Here is a 14,123-nt window from a genome sequence, read left to right on the forward strand (position 1 = left end):
AAGGGAAAAAAGTCCTGATACGTCACATGATGCTGCCGTGGCAACATGAGTTTGACATCCCTGAACTAAATGAATAAGTCAAAGACTACCTATATCTGGAACCAACTGCAATCAAGGTATTTGTGGAATGTTCATTGAGGTAATGGAATGTGTACAAATGTGCCTGAATTTAAATATATTCTTCATGTTAATAAGTATTAGCAATCTGTCTTCAGTTTTGGCAGTTTCATACATTAACAGATTCAAGTGTCAAGAATTTAGCTTTATTAAATAAAATAGTAGACATTAAGGTTGTACATACTTCTTAAACCAGATGAAATAAGGGCTTTAGACTTCACATAAGCATCTGTGCCATAAATTAAAGTAGCCCAATTTTTACAGATATCTCTGCTTTAAGAACTCACTCATAAAATAGGTGCACTGGTTTTTTTTTTCAGGGTCAAGCAAAACCCTGAAAAATTGTCAGGATAGGTAAATGAATTGGAAATAATGCTATGCTTGTAGTTGTCCAAGGTGTAAAACACTTTTTGCAAATCATTTTGAAACATAACCCTATTACTAAAAGAATTCTCTAAGTTATTAAAAATGATATTGAAGTGCAAATTTTCACAAATGTGGAATTTCATATTTCAAAGTGTTAACCCAAGCTCTTTATAACTCATATATGGGTTGAGACATTTGTTTCCTTTCCATAATGACAGCATAAATAAACATTTATAAATAGATATAAAAATACTAATAAGCTAGAATGTGCAATATTACATTCTAGATTCCTTTTAAGCTAGGGTCATTGTCTTCTTTTCTTTAAATCTCAGGGTACCTTGGATTTTCTGGTGATTTCCTATCAAATCCTAAATTGGCTTAATTTTAGTGGATTTGAGATCAGCCAAAGGGGCAAAGAAAACTTCAAGAAACTCTCAAAACACTGTACTCATTAGACCCAAAATTTAGAAAGATAGCTGGGAGAAAAATACAGGAAAAAAATGGGTGAGAATGGAATTATACTCCTTGTAAGAAATGATTGGCTGGAATTCTGAACAGGCAAAGAATGGATAGCCTATATCATTTTCTAGCAGGTAGCACTTGCTTACCTGTACATTAACTCAATTAAAAACATTTCCTAATACACAGATACTGTTGCCCTGATAATGTGACTAATAATCCCACTAAATGAGGGAATAGATTCTCAGAGCTATGGTCCACACATATTTTATTAATTTTGAATTTCAAAAAGCTCTTACAAAGCCATAATTGTTGGATAACTTTTGAAACCTGCTGCTTATCATATGGCATCCTGCTTTCAGTCTTACTATAAAACATTAAAAATGAAATGATTCCTGAACAAAAATTAAGCCTGTTAGCATTTTATGAAAACTATATGGATGCTGTCTAAGAGTGCTGGATGTTATTGTCAAGTGACAAAAGACAGTTATGGATTTCTAATTGCATTTCCAGAGAGAAATAATAGACCGCAATATGCACAGACACATCATGCAGAGCTGATTATTTAATTATAAAGCTCACACATAAACATACAAAATAAATTCCACCAAGAATTAAAAACTAATAAACCTAATGCCAAATCCTCTACATATTTAACCCTAACCCTGGGACTTACTCCAAAATGCGTGCAACGCTATCTTTGCATGGGATTGCACTATAAAGAAGTTCCATTTCACAGTCAAATCGGATTGTTCAAAATCTGCACTGAACATCCTCATAAATTACAAATTATATATATAAAAAACATGGCACTGGTTTCTGTGTACTCTGTGTTGTTTATGAAATCTACCCATTCATCCTACTCCCATCTTCCAGATGCCTATGCCTTCCAGAAGTGGGAATCAAAGCCCATCGTATGTGGAGAACGCCAAGTTGGAACAACAGCCTAGATTGGTTTCATGTTTTGATTGAGATTTTAAACCGGTAACAATATCAAGGTAAAATTATCACCGCTGCTCTGGGCAGCTTTGTAATACTCTACACACATGCTAAAATGATGGGGAGTTTTGTATCCCTTATTTGACTCGTACATATTGATGATCCGGAGGTCGAGCTTCTAGATCCCGCCTGGAGACTCCTCCAGTAGTAGTTGGCGGCGGAAGCGCACGGCCACTGGAGCCCAGTCTCGGTCCCTTTCGATCGCTTCTTTTGCTAAATCGATTCTCCAGCTCTTGCTGAAGTGGGGATGGGGGGGGGGGGAGGCTGCCCCGGTTCGCGGAGGGAGGGGCCTGGCATCAGGTAGCTTCCTCCTTTCTTAAGGGGGAACCGGCCGCTTTGCTTCCCCATTCCACGCACGTGTGAAGGCAGAGACTATCGGAGCCTCGAGGAGACCAAAAGCAGCTGAGGAGGCAAGCGGGCTGTGGGCGGGATGAGGAGTCAGCGGACGGGTCCTTTCCTTCTCCTGCTGCAGACTCTGCTGCACTTTTCTCCCGCTTTTCATGCGCAGCTCGCCCCTCAAGGTACGGCGGACCCTCTGGAAGACTTGAGGGACGTGGCGGGAGGGGGGGGGGCGGGGAAAACAAGTTTAAATTTTTGCCCCTCGTTGCTGCAGCTGCACTTTGGAAGAGAGAAGGATGAGCCAGAGTAGGTCACGGACTTACGTCCCGAGTACCTGCTGAGCAGACAGTTTGATGGGCAATACATGTCAGCTACAGGATCCTCAAAAAAAAAAAAAAAAAAAAAAAAAAACAACCCCAAAGCCACCATCTAAATAATTTCCCTTCCTTTCTCTCTGTTCTGCGGAAATGTGGAAGAATTCTAACTTAGAGATCACTAGTGCCAAAGATGCTGTTTTTAAGTAGTACACCTTGGGAAAGGGGGATTCAAATGGTGTTACAGAAACCTCTTTTTCGAATTCAGATTTTGATTCTCCCTTACATGACTTTTTTTAAAAAAAAAGAAAATTCTCTTTAAATAAAAATTGTAAATAATCATTTCTATAAGTTTGTGGATCTCTGTTACTTGGGCATGTTACTTTGAGATAGACATACAGACTTGTTTCTGCATCTTCTCTTTTGTTAATAGCCAACAACATTAACAAAATTATATTGTAAAGATCTCTGGCTCATGCTAAGATCTCTCATTTGAATGGCATTAGTATAAATGTGTTTTTCTGATTCCAAGTTTAGGTTATTGCTAAGAAAACAAAAATAAAAGATTTATGTTATCACACAGTCCTGTGAAAGGGCACATCCTATGTAAAAGCTAACTTAATGGGACTTAATCACATGAAAATATGCTGTGTAAAGCAGTGTTAGAAAAATAATTATTTACTAAAGAAAACTCTTGTTAATCACAATGTGATGTTCTTTTGGGTAAATGTAAAGAATATTGTTTATCCCAAATTGATTTGTTTATTCAAAATCATACCTTGCCATTTGTTATTAAAAACAAAACAAAACAAAAGTAATAAGACCTCACTTAACTAGAACTACAAAGCAATGAAACTCAAATAGAATAAAGAGGTAAAAAGTAAAATAAAAAGAGGGGCAAAACCCAGTAAGGATCAACAAAATCAATTTCATACTTTCTAAAAGGCCACTTAAGAAATAGGTATTTCCAGTGCCAAAATTATATAGAATCTTGAGTCTGCTGGAAAACTTCTCACTGCTTCTTCTCCCAGACATCACCTAAAAAGAGGAAACATATTGGAAAAAAAAGAATGAATGGCAAAAATGGATAGAGATTTATTTATGCTCTAAAGTATTATAACATAACTTGAAATCTAATATGCTTCCTGTTAGTGGGCAAGACTGTGATCAAATAATTTATGAGTCTACTTTGCTGCTGCAGAGGTTGAAGAGCAATTCCAAGTCCTCATTTCTTCCCCCAGCTCTTCATTTTTAACCCGGCATTCTTTCAAACAAAAGGTGCTCTTTGGATGACTGTATTCTGTAAAAGTAGAAATATAGTCACAAAATGGAGGAAGACTTATAAAGTCAACTGAAAAAGCTCAACTTAGGGTGAAATCTGATGATTCCCATTGAGGGACAATGACCAGAGTCATCTTACTGATGAGGATTTTGGAAAGATATATTAAATAGATAAAATGTTCTTATATTGCTTATAACAGCCAGTGGAATTTATTTTTGAAGGAAAAACAATTTGAAATAAATTTAGGCAAGATCCATTGAGATTTCCTATGTGCATTAAAAACAAAAGTACAAATCTTTTTTCCAATGTTGTAACCCAATTATGTTTAGTGGAAGAGGAGAAAATAAATATAATATTAAATATATAACTAGAAGGTAGTCATCTTTACCTATTTGCATTTAAATGTAATCTAATCAAATTTAATTTTTTCTAGGTTTCCAAAAAGGTTTGTTTTTGGAGAGGAGTTGCCAATTTAAATAGCTATTTAAATGTTAAATGTGGCATTGTCAATCATGGGTGTCCAGGTGCAACTATGTGTGAAACAAGTTGAGATGACACTACGATTGCATGTAAGCCCTTTTTTCATGAGTCGCATGGAGGTTCATTTTGGAAATTGTAATCACCAATTATTTAAATTCCTTTTACTCTCTTTATAGTATTGGATCTCCTCTCAATACCCAACCAGAAACTAGTAAAGACCTACTTACAGCAGACATTGGCTGAGCCAACTGTCAATGAAATATATGTGCTCTCAACATTCAGACTACAACCAAAAAGTACTGCCCTTATATTTGGGATATACTCCTCCAATGAAAATAAAAAATATTTTGAATTCATAGTAATGGGACGAGTAAATAAAGGTAAGTTGTATGCAATGAAAACATTTTATGTACTTTATATCTGCTAATTGATTTGAGATCCATTCTACAAATGTAGGATATAGCTTAGCAAGTTTTCTAGCAAGAAGATTCATAGAGTTCTGGGTAGCTTTTGTTAAATCAATTAATGCAATTAGACTCAGATGTTCTGTGGAGGGGGCTGCATGTAGGGTTTTCTAATCTTTTCAATCTTCTCCTTACTTTGACTCTGGGAGCTTGCTCATTTAAACAGAGATTGAAATAGTAATTAGGCCAATATCAATTCTGATAATTTTTTTTTTCATTATTCATATGTCAGCATCTCAAACCTGGGGAAAAAGGGAGGAAAAATAAAATGTTTCATTCCCAAAGTAGACTGAGAAAAAGAAAAGAAAATAATTTTGTTATCTGATGTCTGGTTCATTTTGTTACCTCCTTAGAGTTTTTCTTAATTTTTTCAAATGTGATGACATTCTTCTTGAATAGTGATATCAATAGGTAGATACAATCAATAGATACAATACTGCTAAAGTAATTTTAACAGGACTAAAATTAGGAAGCAAGGTGTCTGAACACAATTCTTTTTGATTTTGTTGAATTGCTGCTTTTTACTTTCAAGGAAATGTGAGTATTAGTTTATGGCAAAATTTTGTTTCTGTATGTACACAATCTTTATCACTGTTCATTCCTTCTCTTTGCCAGCAAGGTATCCCAAACAATGAAGTAGCTAATGAATTTCCCACCCCCCAATTTATTTATTAAATTTATATGCTGCCTATCTCACTATCCAGAGTGACACTGAACAACTTACAATACAATAAAAATGGAAACATAAAAACAATTATAAATATAGAAACAGTTAAAATTAAATAAAGAAAAAGATTTTTCCCTTGAAAAATCCTGCTTCAAATTACTCAATAATTTGATAGATAGTGCACATGCTGAATTCTGCATATGAAAGAAAAGAAAATGTTATAGTTGATCCCTGAATTTAGTGTAGATGCTTTCTAGAATCAGACAATAGAGCAAGAGGGTGCTTGGTTAAAATGAATTTTAGAGCTATGGCCCAGATCTGAAACATTAGTACACCTCTACTGGATCAAACAAGGCCTATCTCCACCTAGCAGTTTTTTGTCAATTTGAATCTCCCAGGTTGCTTGCAAGCAGGAAATGGAGATGTACCTCTTTTATCCCACTGTTTCCTAAAACTGGCATTTGAAGGCACACTACCACCAGATGTAACACCAAGTCAAGATTAATAACCTTAGATAGACTTAATCTCCTTCCCTTTTAAAACCATCCAAGCCACCACATTCTATGATAACTAATTCCAAAGGTTAATTGTGTGCTTTGTGAATAAGTAATTTCTTGTATGAATCTATATTGCAATATGGAAATTCTTGAATGAACAACATGAACAAGTAAAAATTGTTATCTAGAGGAAAAGTGAATGAGGAGTGTGCATCAACTTTCTAATTAATATTGTAACCAAGCTGACTACTTCATTTAATTGCACTTAAATCCATCCCACAACATTTAATATATTTGTTAATTTTTAAAGAATGATTGTTGAGATGTGTTTTCAATGCTGTTTTATTGCCCAAATATTCAGAAGCCTCATTCGAGAAAACATGACTTGATCAGATTTATGTGTATGTAAATTATAATCTTCACTGAGGATAGATGCAATTAATTTAGTATGCTAATCCTACCCTATTCCTTTGAAGACAAACTAATAAAAATGCAAGTATGAAGCACCATTTTTCAAAAGGTCCTTTCTCTCAACAGAAGATAACGCCTTCACTAGGATGATGCTTGCTTTGATGAGTTGGCCATATATCTTATAAGACTAAAGAATGGGGTTTTTTTTTTTGCTTGAGGTTTGTAACCAGCCCCTGCAATTTTAGCATATTAGAAAATAGCAAATTTAAAGGAGAAAAAAAAACATATTGGGATTAAGAGCTTTGTGTGTTCAATGGGTATATGCAGGTGTTTTGGTATGAAACAAAATTATAGGCATGTCTGTGATAGAATAAAGAATTGGTGTATGAATTGTACAGATTGCTAGTGTGCTGTTTCTTCAAAATAAGAATAATTGACTCAAAAACTGGAATTTTAGAGTGGTATGGAAGGTACAGTTTAAATGTTTTGAATTAGTCCTCCTGTTCTGACTTTTGCTTTAAAAAAATGTGATAAGAAAATGTTTAATCTATTTTAGTCAAATTAAGCAAACAGAATATACAAAATAAACTTCATGACAGTCATTTGGGTCTATTTTATTCAATTGTGATAATGAAAAAACAACTACTTCAGAAAAATGAGAAGGTGTGCCACTCAGTGACCTATTAATTGTTTGAAAGATATGAGAACACACCTATAACATGATATTGATTTCTATTGGGAGGGACAAAGAGTCTAGCAATGGATGAAAGCAGGGCTTCCCAAACCCCTGGGCCTGTTTAGAACATGGCTACACAGGTGAAGGTGACCAGTGAACAAATGAAATCAAAACTACACCCAGTCTGTGAAAAATTGTCTGTCACAAAACTGGTCTTTGATGCCAAAAAGGTTGGGGACCATTGGACTAAAGGCATTAAAGTAAAAAGGCCAGATTATACGTCATTTGGTTATATCATTTATAGCCTTTATAACTGTCTTTTTACAATTGCATGTAGACTTGTTTTATTTAAGCATCAGGCTACTTTTGGAACTTAAATATCCTTTTCCACCTTAGTTGCTTAGATTTAGTTATAGAACAACATTTTTAAATTTGGAACTTTCTTGTTAAAAATGCTGACAGCAGCAAGAATGTTTTATGCACGAAAATGGAAAGATACTTTAATTCCCACAATGGATGATTGGCTGGAGGAACTGATGGAGTTAGCAGAGATGGCTAAATTGATTGCCTTCACCAAAGAAACGAATACAGCTAACTTTGTTCCCAATTGGAAACCGCTTCTGGACTTTGTTCTTAAGGTGGAAAAAACCGAAAACTTTGGGTTTTGCAGATTAAATAAGTTTGCTGTTATAGAAATTGTTAAGCCTGAATTCCCCAACGAGTGTTAAGGAAAACAAACTAAACAGAATGTGTAGCGTAGTCAGATAGGCAGACAGGTAAATGTGTGAGATAAGTTTGTATTTTAGTTAACACGCAGTAAAAAAACAGATACGCTTGTGCTATCAAAAATATAGTTTATTCCATTAGGAATTATAGCATAGTCAAAATAAACGGTCCATTAGTCATGTATCATTTCAGTCAGTCCAGTCGAGGATACTCAATTTACAAAGTCCGTGTTGAATAGCCAATGTCAGTTCACTTACAATAAATCAGTCCGTATTTTCTCTTCTCTCCATTGAGAAATAAACACTCTTTTCTCTCCTCCGTTCCAGTAAGGAAAAACGCAGTCATCAATCCATCCAGTAATTAGGGATCATTAAGCAGAGAGAGCTGCAATTGCCTTGCTTCTTTTATGGTGCTTTTACAACCACACCCTTAATTACATTCTTGTAGTTAAAGTTACACACACTTTAACCAACAAACCATGATAACTTATTTATTATTTTTACCCAAACCAGTTAGGGTAAACAATGTTATCCCTAACAGAAATGACTAATATATATTACGGTACTATGTAAAAGTAAATTGTTGAGGCTGTATATTAATATCTTATTCTGCTGTCAATGCTTGTCTTTCTTTTTCCCTTTTCCATCCTTTTCCTCTTCCCTTTTTCCTCCTCTGCTTTGCTACTCTCTTTATTTTTTCTCTGTAGTTTGTATTTTGATAAATTAATAATACATTAGAATAACATTTTAGTTCTGGTGGATTTTTCAGTGGTATCCTTTCAGTTTTCCTCATAAGGGTGTGATTGGAGGAACATGTTTCTAACTCCCCTGTCTTTTTCTATTGTGTCTAAGACTTTCCAGTTTTCTGTACTTCAGTTTTTTCTTCCAGCGATTGCTTTGGCAGTAAATTTGCTTTCTAAGCTTATTTTCCTCCAGCCTTGAAACTGACTCCTGCTTCTCTCTCTATATCCTGAAAGCATTTCTTGGAGTCCTTTGATCTACAGCTTTCCTGGCTCACTTCCTTGTCTCTTTCTCCATGAATTTCCCATTCTATTATCTCATTTGACATTTTCCCTCTTTCTGGTTCTTTTTCTAGCTTGTACTACACTCAATTCATTTTTCTATTTGTATCTTCTGGCCCACTTCACTCTATTTCCTCACTGTTTCTTTCTCTTTTGGTTGCTCTTGTTTAATCTCTTTTCCTCCTCTTTCATTCCCTTTCCTGTTTCACATCTTCTGATTTGTTTGTGCCTGTCATCATCCTCAGTATATTTCCCACATCATTTATATGTCTTCATGTTTTCCAGTTTTCTACCTTTGATCAGACACAGAAATGATATGGTCTGGTTTCAGGGAGTGATGAAAATACAACCCCTGCTTCTAAAATCTGTGAAAACATTTATAGAATCTCTTGGGAAATTATGGTCTCTTATAACCACAGAACAAAGAAGAACCAAAAGCCTGGGAATATTACTGTTTTATTGTAAATCCTCAGACCTTGGGATTTAACAAAGATTCAGTGAAGATACCTTTTGATCTACCTTTGCTTTTGATATACCTTAGTATTGGAGAAAAGCTTCTTTGATGTCCTTCTTTGATCAGAATGGAAGTCCTTCTCAAAGTAGAGTCAATGAGCTCTAACACAAAGTCTTGGCCATTTTTGCACAGAGAGAGATATCTTTTACCAATAAAGGAGAATATTTGTAGCTCAGGGTTGAAATGAGGGGTCTTTGTTGCTCTCTGAGCTTGGCTGTTTTTTTTGTTTCATTATCCAAACTAGGTAGCATCATTCCTCAACTGAATTATGGGAAGTGTTTATTCATTATATTTAGAGTGTGCTGTAACCATGACTGTGATCAAAGCTCTGGGCATTACACATGTAAAAGAAACAGGGCTTTGATCATGCAGCTGTAGCCATTATCTTGACTTTATTTTTTGACATCCCTTCCTGTTCAATATCCTATGAACCATATAAATCTTTCTAGATTGGATTATTGTTATTAACTCTACATGAGACTATCTTGGAAAAGTCTTTTTGAATCTTCAAAAGTGGTAGTGAAGATGTTTAGCGGGTTTTTGCTTATTAAATGATTTTATAGCTGCTTTGAAATAGATGCACTTGTAACCAATATTTTTTTTAATTATTCTGTCATCTTGAGTGCACGGTAACTCATATTGCCTATTATCATACCAGTCATACAATAATAGCATAGTTAACATTCAGGTATCTGATCATGAGAGATGCCTGTTTGATCAAAAAAATGAACAAACTCCTTAGCAGTCAAGGTCAAAGAACGAATGAGGAGAGCATGCTTGAAACTAAATTTGCTTTTAATTTAATTTAATTTTTTTAAATTTAATTTTTTATTAGAATAAAAAATAGATAAATTATTACAAAAATCCATAACAAAAATATTTAAAAAGAAAACAGTAATAAATAAAAACAATTAGCAATATAATCTGACAACTAGATCTTTCAGACTATTAATTTAGGGAAAAGATCTAGTTAATCATAAAAGAAAGAAGAAATAACAGCAGAACATATTTTTATAAATGTATATTTGCTTTTTTCATATTGGCAAGCAATTTTTATTCTTTTTAAAATTAATTTTCTTAAATTAATAATTTTTAGGTGATGTCTTTACAATGTTCCAAGTGTATCTCTATAATATTGATATTTTTATGGAATTATAGTTTACAAAGATAGCTTCAAAATATTGAAAGAATATTATTTTTGTATAAATTATCTTGGAATTGTGCTGCTTTAAGCAAATAATTATAGGTTATTAACAGTTTAAAACATATTCTAGAAACTTCCTATTTTGAGATGGTTATCTCTTAATGCTACTAATCAAAATCTTATAGCTCATCAATCTTTTCTAGCTTGATACATTTTATTTGCAAATAAAAAAGAAGAGAGAGTACACATAAAGCTATAGCTGCCAGGGTTGCCTCAAATTGATAGGAAGCATATACATTTAATTAATAAATAAAATAATAAATAAATACAGGTGGCAGATGTCAAATCATTATCTTTCAAAATGTTTATAAGACAAAATAATTATGCAATAATAATATTATTAATGCTTTGTCTAGAATTTCTTTTGGATTGTGTCAGCCCTTGTATTTTTCTAAAAGTTATTGAAAGTAAAATATAATATCTGACATATGTTCTAAACATATGTCATAATATATATTGTGCACAATATTATAATATAATAATATAATATAGCATAAGCACACAATCGTGCCTACCATCCCTGTCCTATAGTCCCCAATTATTACTTCCTATTTCTTATATTTAAACTTATGTTTTTTCTTATTTCTATTGTATTGTAAGCTTTTGACAAAATAAATAAATAATAAATAAATAAACAAGCAGTCTATATCTGGATAAAGCAATCTACATGAATATGGTTACTGTACAACAGAGGTATTCAGCAGGTTCTGACCAGTTCTGGAGAACTGGTAGCGGAAATTTTGAGTAGTTTGGAGAACCAGCAAATACCACCTCTGACTGGCCCCATCCCCATCTATTCTCTGCCTCCTGAGTCCCAGATGATTGGCTGGGTCTTCTTTGGTTGCCCTGCACAGGAGAACAGAGCTGGAAATCAGGTTAGTGGGTGGGGAGGAATAGAGATTTTGCAGTAACCTTCCCCCGGGAGTGGGGAGGGAATGGAGATTTTGCAGTATCCTTCTCCTGCCACGCCTACCAAGCCACACCCACAGAACCGGTAGTAAAAAATTTTGAATCCCACCACTGCTGTACAACTATAGTTGTAGGACAAGGTTTTTGATTCTTTTATTTTGGCTAGTCTAGAAAATTTCCTTTCTTGTTTGTATGTTCTGTATGTTTTAAACGATTGTAAATGAAGCAGAACTTGCTTATAATCTGATCTGCTTCACTTTGATACAACATTCTTTAAAAAGTTGATTTCTCTCTTTTTTTAAAAAAAACTTTTTTCTTAAAAGAATACTTCAAGAGGCAAAAAACGGTGATTGATTTATTTCATTGCTCATTTGACTAATTTGACCAACAAAATTTACTTACTGATTTACTTACTGATTACTGTTACACCTGTATTGGGGTTAAGGACACTGCACTTGTCAGCTGGAAAACTGACAGTTCGGGTTTGAGACGTGAGCACTGCTTGACGGGGTGAGCTCCCATTACTTGCTGTAGCTCCTGCCCACCTAGCATTTTGAAAGCAGGCAAATACAAGTAGATAAATAGGTACCACTTCAGTGGGAAGGTAACAGCATTCCGTGCACCTTGGCATATAGTCATGCTGGCCACATGACTATAGAAGTGTCTTTATACACACTGACTCCCATGGCTAAAAAAAAAAAGATGAGCATTGCCCCCTTGAGTTGGACATGACTGGATAGGAGAACCCTTTATCTTTTCTTTACCTATACCTGCATTATGAATTAATGGAGTGGAATGTGGATAACACCTTCATATTGATACAGAATTCACCAGTATAACCCTAAGATTGGGATAGATGCGTTATCTACTGTAGTCATTGGGGGTAACATCATGGACTGCATCTTTATTGTCACAGTGAAATCCTTGTTTTTTTAGAGGTGTTACATTCAAAATATAACATATTTTGAACACTATTAAAATACATTAAGTAGGGTAAACATTTAATTGGTTGAGAAATGTAGCTTGTCTTAAAGTTTTTACTTCATTTTCTTCTGATCATAAAAACTGACTGGGTTAAAACAATAAAAATGTATTTCCTGGAAATGAGCCAAATAATCACAGAAGCATCTGGGAATTGAAAGGCTCCCTTTTGGGTAGGCAGCAACATTTTCAGATGCTTCCTCATCTGTTCAAATTCACCACACCATCTGTAGCTTCTCTCTGAGACAAAATGGCTTACCTTTGAAAATTGTTATAAATGATGTGACTTCAGTAAAACACAATGCTTTGAAACCCCATTCAGCTGTTCGATGAGATCTCTGGTAACTTACATTTGTACAAATGGCACTGTTTTTCAGAAACAGAACAGGGACTTTTGGGTTTCCCACAATGAAAACAACTTCATTGTCTATTGGCACCAGTAATTCAAACTTGTTTTTTGTAGCACAAGGGGACAGAAACACAGATGTTTTAAATATAATTATGCCTTTGGTTGTAGACAGCATTTCCCTCCAGCTCTCTCCAAAAACAAGATTCCTCCCCCTCAGATGGGCCTTGATCTTCCATCCAATCTTGCTGCCTTCGGGCTTTCCAGTCTCTTGGTCCTTTGCCAACTTTGGGCTCTTCTACCTTTTTCTGCTTTTTCTTGCTAATTGACTTTCTGTGTAGTTCCACTCCAGACCTTACATATGCAGAAGACCTGCCAGATTCAAAGGCCAGCGTTTGTTCATCTATCTAAAGTTGCAATGCAGTGAGAGAGAAGATGGTTTCTTCTGTTCACTTCTTCCCACTTAGCCTTGTAGCCCCATCATACCCCAAAAGGATATAGAGAATCTGAAGTCACCAGTTTTACTCAAAACTTCATCTCTGCTTTAGATAGTCCTCCCTCCCTCTTTCTTTCTTTCTTTCTTTCTTTCTTTCTTTCTTTCTTTCTTTCTTTCTTTCTTTCTTTCTTTCTTTCTTTCTTTCTTTCTTTCTTATGCTTCCTATCTTGCCATCAAGTGGCTTTTTATTTTGTTTTGTTCATTTAAAAAATAAAAATAAGAGAAGTTCAATATTTAATTGACTTCAGATTCAAGCCCAATAATCTGGTTACAAGGTTACACTACTGTTTCTTTAGCAATATCTAAGAAAGTTTTGTGTTCTAAATAAAGTTGGGTTTAAAAAATGGTTTATTTAATGCTGCAGAAACTCATTCCAGTTTAGTAAATAAAATGTAAAAGTCATAGTTTACTACAATGTGTGAACCAGACCTAGGTCAGCTTTTCCTAACTAAGATCCTCTAGATATGTTGGATTATCTCATAGGAGGGCATTAGGTTGGAAGAAAGCTGCATTGCATGTAATATTTAGGTTATCTATCATCTGTTCATTCATCCATATGGATAATGTACAAAATGTACAAAGGAATATACAACTAGGTATTTATTTATTTTCATATTTATGTGGCTAACCATCTCACATGACAACAGACCATAAAAATAATTTTAAAAACATAAAAAGTATAAAAGATATTACTATCAAAATGCTAAGAAAGAGTGTCAGACATTCTTAACAATAATGTCTCATCAGTTCACTGTTCTCCTGTGATTCCCCCCCCCTCCCTCCTCCCCGGCCTATTGACACAATTAGGTTTTTAGAAACCTAGGAAAGTCAGCAAAAATAGAGTCAATCTCAGTT

The 14,123-nt window shown here is 34.6% G+C and overlaps 1 protein-coding gene across 1 annotated transcript in view; it reads left to right on the forward strand.

Moving 5' to 3' along the window:
- Positions 1 to 2,087: 2,087 nt before the first annotated feature.
- THBS4 (thrombospondin 4) overlaps positions 2,088 to 14,123 on the forward strand; it is a 46,259-nt gene continuing 34,223 nt past the window's right edge. The window contains exons 1-2 of the mRNA XM_087958328.1: positions 2,088 to 2,462; positions 4,533 to 4,736. Of these exons, the coding sequence (XP_087814454.1) occupies positions 2,372 to 2,462; positions 4,533 to 4,736 (295 nt within the window). The 5' untranslated portion in view covers positions 2,088 to 2,371. The remainder of the gene's footprint in view (positions 2,463 to 4,532; positions 4,737 to 14,123) is intronic.

The sequence above is a fragment of the Notechis scutatus genome, chromosome 2 (assembly GCF_049901735.1).
Source record: "Notechis scutatus isolate UNSWTSFEM ecotype Mainland chromosome 2, rNotScu1.2, whole genome shotgun sequence".
Classification (NCBI taxonomy): domain Eukaryota; kingdom Metazoa; phylum Chordata; class Lepidosauria; order Squamata; family Elapidae; genus Notechis; species Notechis scutatus.